This window comes from Narcine bancroftii, chromosome 3, assembly GCF_036971445.1.
Source record: "Narcine bancroftii isolate sNarBan1 chromosome 3, sNarBan1.hap1, whole genome shotgun sequence".
NCBI classification, from domain to species: Eukaryota; Metazoa; Chordata; class Chondrichthyes; order Torpediniformes; family Narcinidae; genus Narcine; species Narcine bancroftii.
The window spans coordinates 220,753,095-220,774,213 of record NC_091471.1 but is presented as its reverse complement, the minus strand read 5'-3'; the positions used below and the strand labels follow the sequence as shown (position 1 = coordinate 220,774,213).

The 21,119-nt window shown below is 42.1% G+C and overlaps 1 protein-coding gene across 3 annotated transcripts in view; it reads right to left on the bottom strand.

Moving 5' to 3' along the window:
- plrg1 (pleiotropic regulator 1) overlaps positions 1–21,119 on the bottom strand; it is a 50,958-nt gene that overhangs the window by 7,059 nt on the left and 22,780 nt on the right. For all 3 annotated transcript variants that reach the window (XM_069926678.1, XM_069926679.1, XM_069926680.1), the window contains 6 exons: positions 16,041–16,174; positions 11,061–11,114; positions 10,585–10,678; positions 8,633–8,723; positions 8,410–8,511; positions 6,599–6,691 (listed from right to left, as the gene is read on the bottom strand). In XM_069926678.1, the coding sequence (XP_069782779.1) occupies positions 6,599–6,691; positions 8,410–8,511; positions 8,633–8,723; positions 10,585–10,678; positions 11,061–11,114; positions 16,041–16,174 (568 nt within the window). The remainder of the gene's footprint in view (positions 1–6,598; positions 6,692–8,409; positions 8,512–8,632; positions 8,724–10,584; positions 10,679–11,060; positions 11,115–16,040; positions 16,175–21,119) is intronic.

Here is a 21,119-nt window from a genome sequence, read left to right as displayed (position 1 = left end):
CCAAAGCTCTAATCAAATGTGAAGCACTGTTTGCAAAGACTACTTCAGGAGGGAAAAGCTGGAAAGTGGCCACAAAGAAGCCAGTACACTGGTCATTCACTCGCACTCAGGATGAACAATGATGGCAGTGGAAATAATGCTAAAGATGTCACTATACCATTATTTAAGGAAATGCATTACTAGTAGTGCCATCACACAGAAACAAACCTTTGTTCTAACCCTTACTGCATATAACTATACAATAGTTTACAGCACGGAAACAGGCCATATCGGCCCTACGAGTCTGCACTGGTTAACTTGAACAACTCCACTAGCTCCCCCCGCCCATAACCCTCCAACCCCCTCATATCCATGTACACATCCAACCTTCTCTTAAATGACTGAAAGGACCCTGCCGCAACATTCTCCTCTGGAAGATCATTCCATTCTGCCACTCTGAGTGAAGAAGCATCCTCTAACATCTTTTCTAAAGTTTTGTCCCCTTACCCTTAACTTATGCCCCCTTGTTCCAACCTCCCCTGTCCTCAGGGGAAAGAGTTTACTCACATCTAGTCTATCTATTCCCTTCATAATTTTAAATACCTCTATCAAATCCCCTCTCAACCATCTACATTGTCATGGTGTCTACATTTCCTGGCCACCATTTTCATTATCAAAGAGAATCTCTGGCCTGGGAGGAGATTTGCAGACAAAGAAGGAAAGGCAGCAGCTTCCAACACACCCAATAAGAGGAAGACCAATTTATCCACACGTGGAGCAGCTACTGAAAGTCCCTAGTCATGCTAGCACTCACAGCCCCAGTTGGAATGCAGCCCAGAGCCCTGCATCTTGGCATGAAACAGTCACAACACTCATTTATAGCCCACCCAACACTAAGCCTCTGCAATGTGCCCCAAAGGTTTGCTCCTCTCCAAAGCACATGTGAATGACAATACCACTTCATTATGGTAGGAGAACGTGGAAAGGCAGGGATATGCTCCAGGATCCCAACATGGAAAGTTCAGACTTGGGATGAAGAAAGCTATAAAGAGTGAATATTCAGTAGGTTAATGCAAGATGGGGTACCAGTATTTCAGCAAGCCAAATATCAAATCAAGAAATTATTCCATACAATGGAATATCATATTAGGAGACTCAATAGTAAGTGGGACACAGAGAGATTCTGCCATCAAAGGGAGACAGGCAAGAGATTCTGCACCTGAGAAGATAGAGAATATTCTCAAGGGGGAAAGTGAACAGCCAGTGTGGTTGTACACGTTTATACAAATGACATGGTCGAGTATAAGGAATGAGGTCCTGCACAATAAATTCACGTTTAAGTAAGAGTGAGAAGCAGGACATCAAAGGTACTTCCAATGCCAGCAAACTTAGAAAAAGGAAGATACCCCAGATGAATTTATGGCTAAGAAGCTACTGCAGGGGGCAGGGATTCAGATTAATGGATCATTTGGGTAAACTTTTTGGTGGGGGGGGGGGGAAGAGAAGAGGTGACCTGTTGAAGTGCGATGGTTTGCACTTGTACCAGAGAGGACCAGCATCCTGGGCAGGCAGGTGTGCTAGTGCAATATAGTGGGTTTAAACAGGATTGGTGAGGGAGAGGGATCTTATGCAGGGCAGAAGCAGGTTAGAAGTTGGTAAGTTAGAAGTCAGTAATGAAAGACTGTTTAGTGGGCAGGAGAAAGGCATGAATGAGGAAGGACTGTTGGTTTAAACTGTGTCTATTTTAATATGGTTTGCTAGAGAAGGTGAATGAATTCAGGGCATGGATAAACACGTGTCTGGAAAATGGGATATTTTTAAAAGATGTGTTGACAAGCAAGAAGGTGGCATGGTGGCACAAGCAGCTGGGATCAAGTGTATACCTGGAGGAGTTTGTTAGCCATGACTGAAACCTGATAAGAGTGGCGCGACAAGGAGCACATTCCAGGGCACAGGGGCATCAGGAAAGACAGAGGTGGGATAAAAGAGGAGGGGGGGGGGAGTGCATTATTGGTTAAGGAAGATGTCATGCCAATGGTCAGAGAGGATATTATAGATGGGTCAGCTAGTGCTATACAGGTGGAGATGAGGAACAAGAAAGGCATAATGAACTTGTTGGAAGTGTACTACAAGTCTGCAAATAGTCAACAGGATTTAGAGGAGCAGATGTGCCAGGATATTGCTGCCAGATGTAGGTCAAATAAGATTATTACAGCAGGGGATTTTTACTTTCCAAATATTGACCAGTAAAGTCATAATGAAAAAGGTTTAGTTGGGGAGGAAAAGTTTAGACAGGTGTTTAGACAAATTTATTCTGCATTGTTTCCTTCAGCAATATGTAGAGCCCCAAATGGGAAAGGGCAATGCTGGATCTACTCATGGAAAATTTGGAGGGGGAAAGCGAATGAAGTGTTTTTGGATGAGCCTTGGGACCAGAAACCAGGTTTAAGGTGTCTATAAGGATAGACAGGGTGGGTCTACAAATTAAAATTCGTATTTAGGGCTAGGCCAACTTTAAAGATACAAGATCTAGCTCAAGTTAATTGAAACAGGTTTTTTTTGAAGGAAGGAGAACATTAGGAAAATGGGATATTTTTAAAAGATGTGTTGACAAGCAAGAAGGTGGCATGGTGGCACAAGCAGCTGGGATCAAGTGTATACCTGGAGGAGTTTCAGGAAATGAGAAGCTAACAAAAAAGCAGATCAGGAGGGCATTATAGCTCTAGCAGATATAATATTAAGGATAATCCCAATAAATTTTACATTCATTAAAGGAAAAAAGGGTGTCCAGAGGGGAAAAAAAGGAGACCCTTCAGGGTTCAATGAGGTCAACTGTTTGGAGCTGCAGCACACAGGCATGGTTGTAAATAGAATAGCTATCTTATGTTGAAACTCTGGAGAAAGATATGAGGACTGGGAACTTGGGGCAGCCAATGGTACTGTCTTGAGATCAGTATTATGGTTGAGGAGGTGCTGAAGGCCCTGTTGTATATGAAGGAAGACAATCTTACACCTTCAGAGGTCCATTCTCTACACTCCAATCCCAACCTCGCTATCAAATCCACAGACAGAATGGTGCCACTGTAGTCTGAACCTACCACTTGAGCAGGATCCTACCGGAAGCATCAGGCCATAGTCTCCTAAACCATCACTGACCTCATCACTTCCAGTAATCTCCCACCTAAGATCCACAAACCCAATTGCCCTGGTGCAGCTATTTTTACACATACTCCTGCCCTCGTCAAACTGCTATCATATCATAATTCTGTTTTGTTCTCCCTGGTCCAGTCCCTTCCAACCTGCATCCATGATACCTCACATGCTCCTACCACTTCAACAACTCAGTTTCTTGGGATGGACTGACTCATTTTCACCATGAACGTCCAGTTCCTATACACTTCCATCCTCCAAAAAAAAGTTCTCAAGACTCTGCTTCTTCCTTAATAACAGACCTAACCAGCCCCTCTCCATCATCACTCTTCCTCCCTGGCAGAACGCACTCTCATCTTCAATAACTTCTCTTTTGGTTCATCCCACATTCTCCAAGTCAAAGCTGCAGGCATGGGTTCCAGCCATGCCTGTCTTTTCATTGGATATGTCGAGCAATCCATGCTACAAGCTTATACAGGCAAAACTCTAACATTTCCTCCAATATATTGATGACTACATCAGTGCTGCCTCCTGCACTCATGATGAGCTTGTCAATTTTATCCACATTGCTGTCAAAAGCCACCCTGACCTCAAATTCACCTGGTCGGTCTCCAATGCATTGGTTCCATCTTGGGAGAAAAACTATCCAGACTCCCACAGTTAACCAGACTACACCTCTTCCCATCGTCTCCCGTAAGGGTTCTATTCCTTTGCCTCGATTTTTCCATCTCTGTCACATCTGCTCCCAGGAATGGACCTTCCATTCCCTCATATCTGAGAAGTTTTGCCTAAAGAAAACACACACACACACACAGTAGGCTTCCCCTACTGCCATTAACTCAGTCTTCATCTGCATCCATCCTATTTCCCCACACGTCTGCCCTGGTCCCTTCCATCCAAGATGTAACAACAGGGTTCCCCCTGTCCTTACTGACCATCCCACCAGTTTCCACATACAACATACTGTTCTCACCAATTTCCACCACTTACAAAGAGATCCCACCACTTTAACCAGCAACCACTCCCTCTAGGACTCCCTCATCCACTCAACACCCAATCTATCGCCTACTCGGTACCTACCTCTGTGACTGCAAAAAGAGCCAAACTTGAACTTACACCTCCTCCTTGGGCACTATTGGGGGCCCTAAATAGTCCTTTCAAATGAAGCAAAACTTCACCAATGAATCTGCAGGGGTCATTTACTGCATTTGGTGCTCCCAACATGGCCTCTTCTACATCAGTGAGACTGGACGCAGACTGGAACATCATTTCACTGAGCACTTTGATGTTTGTTAGAACTGCAAGGGTCTTTCAGTGGCCAATTAATTCCACATACCACTGCCACCCTGACATGTCAAATTGAGAGCACCCGCATATTGGAAGAACACCACCTTATATTTGATCTTGGCAATCTCCAACCAGGCGGCATCAATAATGACTTCTCCAATTCTGTTACACTCCTCCCCCAGTTTCTCTCTTTCCCTGCTCCTCCATCTCCTTTTCTCCCGCTCCTGATCCCTTCCCTTTCTTCTCCTAGTAGAGGGTGATGGTGGAAAGTTGTTTTTTCGGACTGGAGGCCTGTGCCCTGTACTAAGGCCACAGGGGTTGATGCTTGGTCTATTGCGGCTTGACATCTTTATTAATTATTTAGATGAAAATATATGTGGCACAATTAGCATGTTTGCACGATTCTAAAGGGTCTGGTATTGAAGACAGTGACGGAGGTTGCCAAAATTGCAGCAGGATCTCGATCAAATGGGTAGAGGATGGCTGATTGAATTTAATACAGAGAAATGGGAGGTGTCACATTTTGTGAGGTTTAAGGCCTATGCAAAAAATGGTAGGGATCTGGGGAGCATAGTAGAGCAGAGATTTAGGAGCATAGGTACACAGTACCTTGAAAATGGTACTAAGTATCACAAGTGGTCAATTAGAGCATTGCATATAAAATTTGGACTCAGCCAGAAAGTCATGAGGCATGGGATCAGTGGAACCTTGGCTATGTGGATAAAAAAAAATTGGCTTGCAGGAAGAAAGCAAAGAGTAGTAGGGGAAGTAAAGTATTCTGCCTGGAGGTTGGTGACTAGTGGAGTGCCGCAGGGATCGGTTCTGGGACCCCTGCTCTTTGTGATTTTTATAATTGGCCTAGATGAAGAGACTGAAGGATGGGACACTATGTTTGCAGATCAAAGGTTGGAGGAGTTGTGGATGGAGCTGAAGGTTGTCAAAGGTTATGAGGATATAGACAGGATGCAGAGTTGGGCAGAAAAGTGACAGATAGATTTAAATCCAGATAAGTGTGAGGTGCTGCATTTTGGAATGACAAACTAGAAGGTTAATGGTTGGGACTTAAGAATGTGGATGAACAGAGACCTTGGGTTACAAATCCATACATCCATCAAGGTCGCCGCACATGTCGATAGGATAGTTAAGAAGGTCTATGGGATGCTGGGCTTCATTAATAAGAGGAATGAGTTCAGGAGTAGAGAGGTCATGTTGCAACTCTACATATCTCTGGTACACCAATTCTGGTCACCTCATTATAGGAAGGATGTGGAAGTTATGGAGAGGGTGCAGAGGAGATTTACCAAGATGTTACCTGGATTGGGAAACAAGTCTTATGAGGCAAGGTTAGTAGAACTGGGACTTTTCTCTTTGGAGCGTAGATGGATGAGAGGAGACTGAGATTATGAGAGGCAATGATAGGATGTTTCCCAGAGCAGGATCAGCAAATGCCAGAGAACACGTACAAATGAAGGGAGGGAAGTTTAAGGGAGGCATCAGGGGTAAGTGGGTTCCGGGCGTCTGGAATGCCTTGCTGAGGATGGTGGTGGAAGCTGAAATATTAGGGGCATTTAAGAGACTCTTAGACATACACATGGATGAAAGAAAAAGAGGGTTATGGGGTAGGGAGGGTTTAGTACTTTTTTTAAGGAAAGTTCTGAGTCAGAACAACATCAAGGGCTGTATTGTTCTATGTAACCAGAGGTTACTGTAGGTTAAAGGTGAGGGCAGAGAGATTTAACAGGAACCTGAGGAGTAACTTTTTAAAAAAAAACAGGGTGGTAGGTGTTTAGAACAGGTTGCTGAAGATGGTAGATGCAGGTACAAGTGGAATGTTTAAGTAAAATTTGGATAAATACAAGCAAATGATAGGATCAGAGAGAAGTGGGTCAAATGCAGGCAGGTGGGACAATTAGAATGCTGAGAACTAAAGTACCGAATGAGAAACATATTTTTAAAAAGGGTGTGCTGTTGTAACCGGTACCATTGTAGTCAGCTAACTTGCTGGTCCAAGGTACTCTTTGGAGCCCAGTTGTGTGACATTTAATTTTGCAAATGATTGACATAAGACTTGGTGCTCAATGTGCAAGATAAGTAGGAAGAAAAATAATAGGAATCAGGAAGAATTCAGTTCAAATTTGCCACAATTTTAAAAAAAAATTACATTTCCAATAACTAATTTTACCTTAATAGTTCTATCAGCTGAGCCAGTGACAAACCATTGATTGCCAGGTTCCACTGCAAGACATCTTACCCAGCCCAAATGGCCACTAATTACCTGCAAAATAACAAGACTCGAGATTAGAAATACCAAATGTCATTGGCTTGTGCATGTACTGGTACAAGGATGAAAATAACCCAAAACCCCTACCCAAATACAAATCCTCTGGACAAAATTTCGTCTTGTATCTCTTGAATATTTAGATTTTCCATGGAATATACAATTACCCACTTTCTTCAGTGGTTTCTCTTTTGCTCCTGTCAAGTTCTTTCCGAGTTTATCTATCCCTTATTAGCATTCTGAAAAGAACTTGCTTTCAATTGCTGTTCTCTCTCCTCACAAGGACTGTTCCCCCTCTCTAAATAACCAAACTTATCTATCCTTATCAGTATACTCTATTTTCCTACTTTTCTTTAATCTGCTGTCTCCTCCCAAATCCACTGCAAAGTTTCTTGCGAGTATGCCTCTTTCCCCTCTTCAACAGGTCTGAAAGTCCCTTCCTCACCTCTGGTCCCCAGTGGTTTCGACTAATCACTTTCCAGCCCTTGCTTCACCACTTCCCTCTTTACACTGGCTAGCTCATCGCTACACACTCAGTCCTGATGCATTGTCTCGACCTGAAGCATCGACTCTCCCTCAACTTCTACAGATGCTGCCTGGTCTGCCGATTTCCTTCAGCAGTTTTTTTTTAATATACAAAAACTACACTTTTGGTTATCTACATTAATAATCCTAATGTGGATTCTGTCCAATTTTTGTCTGCTCATGATGCAAAACGCTTGAGGACATTTTGCAATGCTCAAGGTGTCAAGACAAATACAAATTGTGGTTGTGCCTGCCAAGGCCATAAACAGCAACTGTTAATGAAGGTGTATCAACATATCTAACTTGACTAGTTTTGGAAAAGTTCCTGGAAGTGAAAGATGAAAAATGACAATGCAAATAGAATACACAGGAATAGAAATAAACTGATAAAAAATCCTAAAAGAGTATATTCTATGTGAATCAGCTGTAGAAGAGGATGAAAAAAACCAGCACTTTACAAAATTATATTTTTAGGATCTGATTTTTGATACTTTCTCCATCTGTCAGCTATTTTTATATACAGCATTAGAGGATAATTAACACCAATGACCATACATGTTATGCCAACCTTAGTAAACCTACTCAATAATCTTAACCTTCCCTACCTCACAACCATAACTCTCTATTTTTCTTGAATCCATGTGCCTATCTAAAAGTCTTTTAAATGCCTCTATTGGACCACCTCTACCACTATCCCAAGCACTGCATTCCAGGCATCCACAAATCTGGGTTAAAAAAAAACTTGCCCTTCGCATCTCCCCTAATCTTTCCTCACCTCACCTTGTGCAGATGTCCTGTCAGCCTGGGATAAAGGAGCTGGATGTCCACCCTATCTAGGCCTTCAAAATCCATAGAGCCATGTTGCACGTACTACAGCTACTTAGAGCCATAGGCGAGAGCTGAACACCAGGTGAAGACCAAAGGTGGGCGAGCTGCCTGTAATGGGCAATACAGGCTCACCTCTCCCCCCTCCCCCCACCACCAAAGGTGCTACTCCTCCCTAGACACCCCATATACCCTAGGTAGCAGCAGAACATAACAATAAACTGAATTCTTTCATTCACATAGCTAAGCACTGTACAAAAAAAAGAAACACGGCAATGTTTATTTGCCACACATGCTGAACAAATTTCTGCTATGATGACATCCAAGAACAGGCTTTTACAAAAAGTAGACAATATTTTTCTTACTCGGTAGAGCTTCCAAGGTGGATGCCATTGTGGTTTTGGCATTGTAGGAAGTTTCCGTGTTATTTGTGAGGAATTCTTCGTACCTCCAGCTTCCAAGAGTGCCTATAATGGAAATCAAGCACAAAGGCAAACATGTAATATTTTCTCAAAATTAATTAGTTTTTCTCCATCAAATACAATGCATATTAATATTTACAACTTATCGAGACCAAAGAAACTGTACCATGGATGACACTGGAGGCTGTGAACGTTCAGCAATGCCTGCATGTCTGTGGATGTCAGCAAGACTGGCAGCAGTATGATTAACTTCTTGCCTTGAAGTGAAACAATCAATAGAGTCAACATTAAAGTGCTATTAGACAGCTTGGATCATCCAACACTTTCCACTTTGCGCATCACTATCTATTTGCTTAATGAGTAACTGCCACGCCAACATGGAAGAATCTACTGTAAATAGCTGCAATACAGGGTTAGAATCCACAGTAGGTAGATAACAGAAACTAAGAATTCTTGGTGAATTAAATAGGGATCCTCAGTTATTAATTTTTTTCTATTAATTAGACATAAAGCACTGTTACAGGCCAATTCGGCCCTATGAGTCTGTACCGCCCAAATTACACCCCATTAACCTACACCCCGGTACATTTTTGAAGGGTGGGAGGAAACCGGAGCCCCTGGAGAAAATCCACGCAAACACAGGGAGAACGTACAAACTCCTTTCCTGACAGGATTTGAACCCAGGTTCGGTCCCAATTGCTTCGCTGTAAAGGCGTTGTGTTAACCACTATGCCAATCGTGCTGCCAGTTAACAAAAGATACTTGCTATGGAATTGATATCTGTGAGCCAACTAAGTAATTGCAGTACACAGATAGTAATCTAAAGACCAAAAAAAATTCAAGTTCTTCCATGAGTAAACTTAATTTAAAAAAAATTATGTCAACCATCAAGGCTCACAATAGTCAATGTTAAAGAAAAGACAGGGAGCAAACCGAAATGAGGAATAAACCTACTTGTGGGCCTGCTTCTGTGCTGCACGACTCAAGGCAGACATTCAGATTTAGAACGTAGAAATCTATAGCACAGTACAGGGCCTTCAGCCCACAGTGCTACAAGACCTCATAACCTACTCTCTAACAGTTATCTAGAATTTCCCTACTGTATAACTCTCAATTTTTCTCAGTTCCATGTACCTATCAAATAGTCTCTTAAATAATCTATTGTACCTGCTTCCACCACCATTGCTAGCAATGCATTCCATGCACCTGCCATTCTCTGTGTGAAACACTTACCTCTCACATTCCCCTTGTACATACTCCCAAGCTTTAAAACTATGGCCCCTCATGTTATCCACTTCTGGCTTGGGAAAAAGCCTCTGGCCATCCACATGTTCAATGTCTCTCATCATCTTATACACCTCTATCAGGTCAATTCCCACCCCCCCACCCCCATCCCATCCTCTGTCACTCCCAGGAGAAAAGATCAGTTCACTCAACCTATTCTCATAATGACATGCCTTCAAATTCAAGCCGCATCCTTGTATATCCTGTTTTACACCCTCTCTGCAGCATCCACATCCTTCACATGAGGTAAGCAGAACAGAACACAATATTCTAAGTGGAGTTTAACGAAGGTCTTATTTGGCTGAAACATTACCTGACGGATCTTGAACTCAATCCCACTGTTAATGAAGGCCAATACACCATACGGCTTCTTATCACTATCATCCTGTGTAGCAGCTTTAAGTGCCCCATGGACAGGAACCCCACACTGCTCAGCATCCTCCCATGAACATTATGTTCTGTCTACGATTTTGACTACCAAAATTACACTTTTCTGGATTAAATTCCATCTGCTACTTCTCAGCCCAGCTCTGCATCCTATCAACATCCCTTTGTAACTTCTGGCAATCCTCCAAACTATCCACCACACCACCAATCTCATGTCAGCTGCACACTTATTAACCAACCCTTTTACTTCCTCATCCAGGTCATTTATATATTATATATAAGAGGAGGAGGGTTCCCAAAATAGATCCCTGTGGAACACCACTGGTCACCAACCTCCATGCAAAACATCTACAACCACCTTATGAGGGCAACCACATTCTGTATTCACAAAGTACTGCTTCCCTGGATTCAATGCCTCATTGCCACATTTCTGAAACAAACACTTACCTGGCTTTTGAAGATGGAATCACCATAGCCAACGCAAGAGTGCTTGTTTCACTGGGCATTTTCTGTAACTGTGTATCAGCTGTCAGTGCCACTCCTACAATTTAAAATGGCAATGAATAAAATATATTACGTTAAGCAAATAATTTAATTTCACTACTGTGTCAATCAGTACTAATGCTAAATTTTAATTTCTGAATCTAAATCATTCATGTTCATTTTGACTTTGAAATAATCCGTTGCTTACGATCCAAAAAAATTCCATCAATATTTAAAAACTACAGTAACTCTCCTTGCAAATAACTAATACAAGTCAATCCCAAACAAAGGCAAGCTATATTTCCTATATCCTTTCCAATGCTCATTTTTCTAAACAACTATTTTATTTAGCCCAAAGAGTTAGCTAAGTGATAATCAACCTACCAATCAATTGCAGATTAGGAAGTTCAAAAAGAAAACTTTTCAGGAATGCAACTGACCTGGACCTGATGGGTATGGATGAGTACCAGTTATAATGTAATCAGGTTCCTGACCTAAAATATAAAGAATGCCAAAATACATTGTTTTTATTTAGTCTTCAGTAAATTTAATTTTATTTTATAACCAGTGTTCAATTAAAAACATGCAAATAGTGTTTAACTTTTTTTTGTAAAAAATATTTCAGTAAAGTAAGATTACATTAAAAAAAAATACAATGTTTAAAAAATAGCATTTACAAAAACTAGTCACTTGCATATCCCTGATCCATAGACAAAACCGTAGTCAGATAATTGAAATAATTAAATAAATAGAATGGAACAGATAGAATGAAACAAGCAGAATATCAAGGAAGGAAATATTTAGGATCCGAGGGGAAACCAGAATTTTTAATGCATTAGTGGAACATAGATGTTGGTAGGTACTTGGATAGCAAGTTAGATCAAGATTGTATTGCCTAGACGTATTAAAATTAATTTAAAAGAGATACTGGAAACAAAGAGGGAAGAGAGCTTTTTTTTAAGATCGTGGATGGACAAGCTGAATTTGTCACTAATATTCCCGCAACAAGTGGGAATTTCAGTTACTGTAAAGCATCACACATTTTTTTTTTGAAGGACATACTCCAGGTTGCCATACCACTGGAACAGGACCCATTTGGCAAAGTAGGAAGAAACAGAGTATTGGAATCTTCAGGGCGTTTGTCACCGCTGGTAATGACTGGAATGGAGCACAGACCACAGATTAAAGAGCAATAGATTACACAAGAAAAAATAAATCATAATAATAAAGTCATGATGAGATTTTGCATAATTAGGAGGCATATCTGAATTTATTCAATGCCAATCCGGAAGTGGTATGTTATCCACAAAGTAGCAAGGTAAAGGATAACTGAATGGGGATACAGGTGGACAGAAAGTGGAAAGGAGATAATAGATAGAAAAGATGTGTCACGTGGCTTAGTTGGTGACATGGAGCTGCATATAAATGCAAACAGTCTGAGCAGCTACCAACTTCTATCCATGGGATGGGAGTAACAAGGAAATTGTCATATATTTGAATTTCGACTTAACTGTCTCTGAATTAGAATATTTAAGACATCTGGACAAGTACATAGATGGGAAAGGGTTAGAGGGAACTGGGCCAAGCACAGGCTAGCTCAGAAGAGCAACTTGTTTCTCATGAACAGGTTGGGCCAAAGAGCCTGTTTGCATTTATATGTAGCTCCATGTCACCAACTAAGCCATGTGACACTGATCTTTTTTATCTATTGTCTCCTTTCCAAATGGGCTGCATAATTAAGGCAAGAAATTTCACTCTGGTCCAATGAAGAATCAAAAAGAGAATGCCGGCCACAGCAAAATATGCAGCTAAAATTCAGGTGTATATAGAAAATAAAGCAGGATCAGGAGCCATGTGTAGTTTTCAGCTCAAGGATCCAACTGGAGAAGACTTGCTCCAAATCCAGAATCTCCAAGGTATGATGCAAACTTAGGAGGAGAGTTACACAAGAAATTCACAGATTCTGGGCCGAGTGCAATACACAAACTTGCTGCAGAAACTCAATAAGTCAAGCACCATCCATGGGAAGTAAAAAGGCAATCAAGGTTTCGGGCCCAAGCCCTTAGTCAGGAATCTGGAAAAACAGGTAGACACCTGAATAAAATAGTGGGGGGGAGGAAAGGGGAGAACCACAGGCTAAAAGGCAAGTGATAAGAGGTGGAAATAGGTGGGAGTGTGGTAGACAAAACCGAGAAGTAATAGCAGGAGAGGGCTGAGAGTCAAGATATGAGGCGGGAAGCTGGAGGAAAGGAGACAGAGGGGTAGGGAAACAGACCAGGGAGAGGATAAATGGGAAATGGAGAGGTCATTATTGATGCCATCTGGTTGGAGACCACTGAGCTGGAATACAAGGTGTTGTTCCTCCACTGCATGGGTGGACTCGATTGGCTGTACGAGGCCACGGATAGACATATCAGTGTGGCAGTGGTATGTAGAATTAAAATGGCATACTCAGGAGGGAGGGTGAGCAGCCAGATGAAGGGACCAATGATGTGAGCAGAAAGGATGATGAAATTGTGCTAAGAAAGATCAAGGTGTTAGGCATAAAGTTGAAGGACAAGACCTCCAGGGACATGGTCTCAGGATTGCTAACCTGCCACGTACTGGAGAGGTTAGAAATAGGAGGATGATGCATTTTAACTCGTGGCTAAAAACGGTGCAGGAGGATGGCCTCAGGTTTCTGTGTCATTGGGCTCTTCCACCGAAGGTAGGACCTGTTCTGATGGGACAGCTTGCATTTGATCTGGAGGGGGACTTTAAACAATATTGCAAAAGCAACAAATGCAAACAATGGTGGGTGCCTGTATTAGGCTGCCAGGATCAGTGGTGAAGCAAATACGATAGCACTGCTTGAGGGACTTCTAAATAGACATTAGAATATGAAGTGGCTGGAAATAATTAATGCACATTTGTTTAACATCATTATATGGAATTGCTACTGATCAGGCATCTCATATGTATATTTATCAAGCATAAAGGCTACCAAAAGTTGCTCAGTGAGCATTTGTAGGTTGTGAACGTCACTAGCAAGGGTGGCAAGGGTGCATGGACCACTGGTGGCTCCTGGGTTTGTTTGTAACACAATGAGGGAAATATTACCAATAGAATATACAAATACTATGTTATAAATATAACAACAAGAAAAAATAAAATTCTCAAAAGGATTCAATCCATTAATTATTTTAATAAGTATTGTAGGACTACTGGGGAGGATTAGGAGCAGAGGAGGAAGTGACACAGAATAAGGTTGAGGTTTTTCTTTAATTATTTGTGGTATGAGGGATTTGTTTGTATTTTTAAAAATGCCACTTCACTCAACATTTTAATTATCAGTTATTACAGGGGTGTCAAACTCAAATTCACGGAGGGCCAAAATTAAAAACTTGGACTAAGTCGAGGGCCGAACTAAATATTTATTGAAAATTTTCAACAACATCTGCATGTTTTCTCTTCTTTCAACATATGTAATGTTAAACTTTTTCTTATTAAAATAAATGTTTAATAATAGTTTTGGATAAACTCTTTCCAGAAGCATTAACAAATGAGAAATAAAATATTCAATAAATAATATTTCTCTATAGAGGATTTGTCAAATGTTGCTAGTGTGCTGTCGAATAGTAAAATCTGAGGGCTATTGAGAATGTGGGAGAATAACATGATTCCTGAAACAATCAAATGGGTGACTGATTGTGGGCATGAAGTCTAGCAGGGTTATTTGCCATGCCCTTTTTCCATTGGTACAGATATCCTTTGATTTACACACTTTTCAAGTTTTATGCCTAATGACCTTGTATCCAGGTGCAGGACCATTTTTAACCAGGAATATATTTATCACTGTGACATGAAACTATTGGAAGATCGTTTTATCCTGAGATTAAAGTTCATAATCCTTACTCAGGCCTGTGTGTGGGAGGGCGGGGTTTGCAGGCGATCGGGTTGGACAACGACAGTGCGGGGGCATTGGCTCTCGCTGCAGGGCGGCATCTTGGCGGATCAGCGGCCCCGTCACCGTGAGTCGCGGGTCGGCCTGCGGCAGGGAGGGGGACTGGGCAACGGTCCTGGCGAGGTCAGGCCCCCCCTGAGTTTCTGCCGGACCCCCCCTTGACCTGCTGAGATTCTCACAGACCCCCCTTGACCTGTTGAGTTTCTCCCAGACCCCCCTTGACCTGCTGAGTTTCTCCCGGACCCCCCTTGACCTGCTGAGTTTCTCCCGGACCCCCTCACCTTGACCTTCTGAGTTTCTCCTGGACCCCTCCCCCTTGACCTGCTGAGTTTCTCTCGGACCCCCCTTCGACCTGCTGAGTTTCTCCCGGATCCCCCTTTGACTTGCTGAGTTTCTCCCGGATCCCCCTTTGACCTGCTGAGTTTCTCCCGGATCCCCCTTTGACCTGCTGAGTTTCTCCCGGACCCACTTTGACCTGCTGAGTTTCTCCCTTCTGGTGTTTTTACGAGAACCACAGACTTTCGCTCATACATTGATGAGGGGGATCAAGGGCCAAACATTGTCAGGTACCTCTCTGCTGGATAAAGGATACGATTTAACCCACTGAGTTTCTCCAGTGTTGGGTTTTCACGAGGTAGAGTCAAAGGGCTGAAGGGCCTGTTTCTGATCTGTAATGTTCTACGGACCCTGCTCTTCTTTCCGTGCCGGTGTCCCAGGACCTTTCCAGGGCAGTCTCCGCGCTCAGGACCGCACTGGGATCCCGGTCAGCGGTGGAGGAGCAGGTGAGCGCGCTAATCCTGATCCAGCCCACGCCACTCCCGAGATTGGCGGGGGGGTTCCACCCTACTTGCCCGACCAGCCTCGCTCTCCACGTGTACTCCGGGCAACCGCCGCTGGTCCGGTGGGAAGGCGCAGGGCGGCCGGCGCCCCCATCGCCCGGCAGGGAGCCCCAATCTTCCCTCCGGCATCCCGACTCCATCTGCAGGGGGCCACTTCTAATACATTTTTGATATGATCTTGCGGACCAAATATAACTATATCGCGGGCCAAATTTGGCCCGTGGGTCAGAGTTTGACATGTGTGAATTATTACATTACAATTTGAAAAAATATTTTAAGACTTGTAAAACCTGCGAAAAATTAAAGGTGGTTTCTGAAATCAATAACAAGTCACAACCACGTTGACTTAAGAGAATCCACATTTTACGAATGCAGAAATTTATATGATTTAATATCATAAAGCAAGAGAAAATAATCAAGGAAAACCCTTCCACCTAATGACCTCCTGCCTATGGGATTGTGCTCCTCTTCCCACTATTTTTTTGAGTACCTGCCTACATTTTTTTCATACCTTGATGAAAGGTTCAAGCTCTTTGCTACATAAAGTTTCTCCAGCATGGTGCTTTTATTTCAACCGTGGGGTCTGCAGACTTTCATGACTTACCATGGAACAATACAGATAGTCTTTTGACACTTACCTTGATTTAGGCTATAATGTCCGTGATTGTAAGGATCAGACTGAGAGCATTTTTCTTTGATTTCTTTAAGTATAGGCATGTGAAGCACGGGACTGTACTCTGTTTGCAGCTTCACATTCATCTTGAACTTGTAACTATTCGATTACAAATGGGGAAAAAAGTGAATTCATACATCGCTCTTCCACAACAATAGCTTCAAACTAAACAGAATCCAATTTACAACCATAACTAATAGAGAGAGTGCAGAGAAGGTTCACGAGAATGTTGACAGGATTTCAGGGTCTGAGTTACAGGGAAAGGTTGTGCAGACTGGGGCTTTTTTCTCTGGAGCGTAGAAGATTGAGAGGGGACTTGATAGAGGTGTTTAAGATTTTAAAAGGGACAGACAGAGTAAATGTGGATAGGCTTTTTCAATTAAGAAAGGGGGAGATTCAAACTAGAGGACATGGTTTAAGATTGAAGGGGGAAAATTATAAGGGGAACATGAGGGGAAATTTCTTTACACAGAGGATGGTGGGGATGTGGAATGAGCTTCCGGCAGACGTGGTCGAGGCAGGATCATTGGTTACATTTAAGGAAAGACTGGATCGTTACATGGATAGGAGGGGACTAGAGGGGTATGGACCGGGTGCTGGTCAGTGGGACTAGGAGGGTGGGGATTTGCTACGGCATGGACTAGTAGGGCCGAACTGGCCTGTTCTGTGCTGTAAGTGGTTATATGGTTAATGAAAATAACTATTTTTTTCCCCCACGGCAATGCAATTACCATTTTACATAAAATCTACAAGAACTTTGGCATAAATTAAATTTCATTTTTTAAAAAAAAATGGGAAAGAAGATCACTTTCTTATTTCGCATCATTTAATCCACCCCTGAAACACCACCCAAGAATTCTCCTGGTCCCCTCCTTCTTCCAACTTCTTTGTCTGCAGTCATCCTTTACATTATGAAAAATATTAACCTATTTACATTTGACAAAGAAACTAAAAATCCCAGTAACTAGCAAGATTTTTACGAGAAGCAAATTTAACTGTGATTAATTTTTACATCACACAGTTACATCTCAACAATAGAACGGTACAGCACAGTACAGATCCTTGGACCCACAATGTTGTACCCATCCATATAAACCTCTCTATAATCAACACTTCCCTCCCTCACAGTCCATAACCCCCTATGGACTTCCATATATATGGATACTATCTCGGGGTCTTTTAATGTACCCATTATATCATCTTCCACCACCACTACTGATTGTGCCTTCCAGGTACCTACCACACTGTTTAAAATAAACCTTCCCTCTAACATTTTCTCTAAACTTTCCTTCCCTCTCCTTAAAAATATCTTCTGGTATTAGCCATTTCTACCCTGGGACAAAGTGCTGGCAGTCCCTTTCAATAATGACCCTCATAATTTTCTATCCCTCTATTAAGTTGGCTCTCAGCCTCCTTTGCTCCAAAGAGAAAAACCTAAGCTTGCTCATCCTTTCCTCATAAAGGACTCTCTCAAATCCAGACCATCCAGGTAAATCACCTCTGCACCCATTCTAAAGCTTCCACATCCTTCCTCTATTGAGGCAACTAGAACTGAACACGGTATTCTAAGCGTAGTCTCGGCAGAGTTTTATAGAACGGAAACATTACCTCATGCCTCATGATCTCAATCCCCCGACTAATGAACACCAACACACCATAAGCTTTATTAACTGACCTATCAGCTTGAGTGGGAACTTGGAGGGATCTATGGAGTTAGACCCCAAGATCCGTTTGTCCACACTGCCATTAACCATGAACTCCACCTTCAAGTTCCCTCTTCCAAAGTGTACCACTTCACACATTTCCAGATTGAACTCCATCTGCCACTTTTACGCCCAACTCTGCATCCTGTCGTAGCCTACAACCCCCTACATGATCCACAACACCTTAGAGCCATCTGCAAACACCTCCATTTCCTTGTCCAAGTCATTCACAAAGATTCTAAAGAGGTCCCAAAACAGATCACTGTGGAATACAACCAATTCCAAATCCACAGAGCCAAATCCCATGCTTCCTGACTTTCTGAATGAACCAACTATGGGGAATCTTGTCAAAAGCCTTTCCAAAATCCAGATACACAGCATCCACTGCACTTTTTTGATCAATGTGTTCTGACATCTCCTTGAAAAACTCTATTAGGTTCGTCAGGCATGTCCTTCCTCTTTCAAAGTAATGTTGATCATCCCCAAACTCTGCTTTCCAAATGCTCATCCTGTCCACAAGAATTATTTTCCAATACTTTCCCCAACACTGAATTAAGACTCATTAGTCTATAATTCAGAGGATTCTCCCTCCCCGTTACCTTTCTCAAAGAACATTTGCCACTCTCCAATTCCACTCATGGTCGGGGATAACGCAAGGATCATGGCCAATCTCTTCCCTCTTTTCCCTTTTTAACTTGGGATATATCCTATCCGGCCCTGGGACTTATCTAGCCTGATGCTTTTCAGTAAGACCATGACATAGGAGCAGAAGTAGCCTATTCAGCCTATTGAGTCTGCATGCCATTCAATCAGGAGCTGATACATTTTCCTATTCAGCCCCACTGCCCAGCCTTCTCCCCATTATCTTTGATGCCCTGACTAAACAGGGACCTATCAATCTCTGCCTTAAATACACGCAATGACCTGGCCACCACAAAGAAATTTCTGCACTTCTCTGTTCTAAGCGGATGCCCTTTAATCCTCAAGTTTTGTGCTCTTGTCCTAGATTCTCCAACCATGGGAAACAACCCATCTACATGTACTCTGTCCATTCAACATTTGAAATGTTTCCATGAGCACCAACTTCTTTCTCGACATGCTCCAGCACATTAGCCTGCTCTATGTTGACGTCAGATTGGTGAACACTGAAGCAGTAAGGACCACCCTCTACCTCCTCTAATTCTAGACACATTTCCCCTTTCTCATTGAGTAGTCCTACCCTTGCTCTAGTTTCCTCCTATTCATGTATGTCTAGAATGCCTCCAAGGTTTCTTTAATCCTACTTGCCAAGACCTTCTCGTGATCACTTCTAGTTCTCCTCAATCCCTTCTGAAGTTCTGTCCTGGTGACCATATAACTCTCAAGACCCCTGTCTTTAATTTTGCTTCCTAAACCTTATGTATGCTTCCTTCTTCTTACTGACCAAATGTTGCACCTCTCTTGTTAACCATGGCTCCTTTATCCTACCATCATTTTCTTGCCTCAGTGGGACAAATTAATGCAGAATCCCATGCAAGTGATCCCTAAAACAAAATCTCTACACGTCAGTTGAGCATTTCCCCTCAAAAGACGCACGGGGTCAGTTAGTTAATTGGTCACATGGCTTATATGGGTAGTACGAGCTTGTGGGAAGGGCCTGTTACCATGCTGTATCTCTAAATTTAAATTAATATAAAAATGGAAGCATGATGGTTGCTCAGATTCAGTGAATCGAAGAGCCTATTTCTGTGCTGCATCTCTTTATGAACAGAAAGATGGGACAGATAAATGTGTGGTTGGGGAACTGGTGCAAAGGGTAGGGATTCTGGTCCTTGGATCATGGGAAGTTCTTTTGGGCAGGAGGGACAAGTTACATCTGAACTGGAAGAGGTCCATATTCTGACAGGAAGATTTGCATTGATTTATTTGGAAGGTTAACTACATTTGCAGGAGACTGGGGCTCAGAGCAGATGAGAAGTTGGAGGCTAATAATGTACTCAAAGAGAGCAAGTGTAGTGGACAAGATAGCCAGGAGTATGCCAAAGTACATTATTGATAAGGGAAGACAAAACAACGGGGCTTAGAGAGAACATTCTTGGGTGATTGTCTAGTGAAGTTATATGAGAAGAACTTAGAAACAATGGATGGGGCTGTATTATAGGCCCCAAATAGTCAATGGGAATTGGAAGAGTGGATATGTAGGGGAATTGCAGAAAGCTGGAAGAATAATCAGGTAGAATTATTATCCCAAAGATTTACTTTTAGAATAAAAGGACTTGGATGGAGTGGAATTGTTAAGTGCGTCCAAGAGAACTTCCTCAATAAATATTCATGCAATAAATACATTTCTCAATAAATACAATAAGACAGAGGGTTAATCTAGACCTCCAGTTATCAAATGAGCTTGGGCAAGTGACAGCAGGGAGCAGTAATGTCAGTTATTGGAAAATAGCTAGAGGGGCACAACATTGTGGGCCAAAGGGACTTGTACTGTGTTGCATTATTTAATGTTCTATTATTAAGACTGGGTGATATAAAAATTAATCACAGTTAAATGTGCTGCTCCATAACACTCTTCAGAACCTAACCATTCACTGGGTAGGTCCTACCCACCTTAGACTTCCCAGAATGCAACACCTCACATTTCTCTGCATAAAATTCCATCAACCATTCCTACATCGACCTGCACAACCAATCAAGATCCAGCAATTTTTCGTAACCGTCTTCATTATGTACAATAGAGATACCTTGTGTAACATAGCTTTGAACAGTGTGGGTTTTGATATAACACGGTATATAATTATAATATAGTAATAACCAAAACTTGCTAATTTTTATTAATGTTGCATTACCAACAGTGGCAAAATAATTTAATGTGTCAGCAACAACGCTCGCTGCTCGGCTGCATTTATTCAACTTCATTATTAATTAACTTGTTTTAGTATCACTCTAGATCAGGCGTGGCCAAACTTGCTTAATGTAAGAGCCACAAACGATAGAGCTCAGATGCCTGAGAGCCGCAGGACATGAACAAAATTCACACATACGTTTTTATTGTTTGTTACATAAACATTTTGTTACAAAAATGTTATATAAATTTTAAGAAATGCATATTAAATGCAATTTTATTCAGCATGCAGTTTTTAAACTGTTAATTTGTATTAGTTTCATAATCACAAAGACACAAATATGTAAAAAAGGTAAACCAAAAAATTAGAGATATTTTAATCAGATTTCCACCTTACAAAATTAGTCAGGCGGGCGAAGGACCGACAGTGCGAGCTGGGTGGGCAGGGGACCGGCAGCGCAAGCCAGGGTTGAAATTTCTAGAATATTCGAATTTTCCAATAGCTGCATATTAA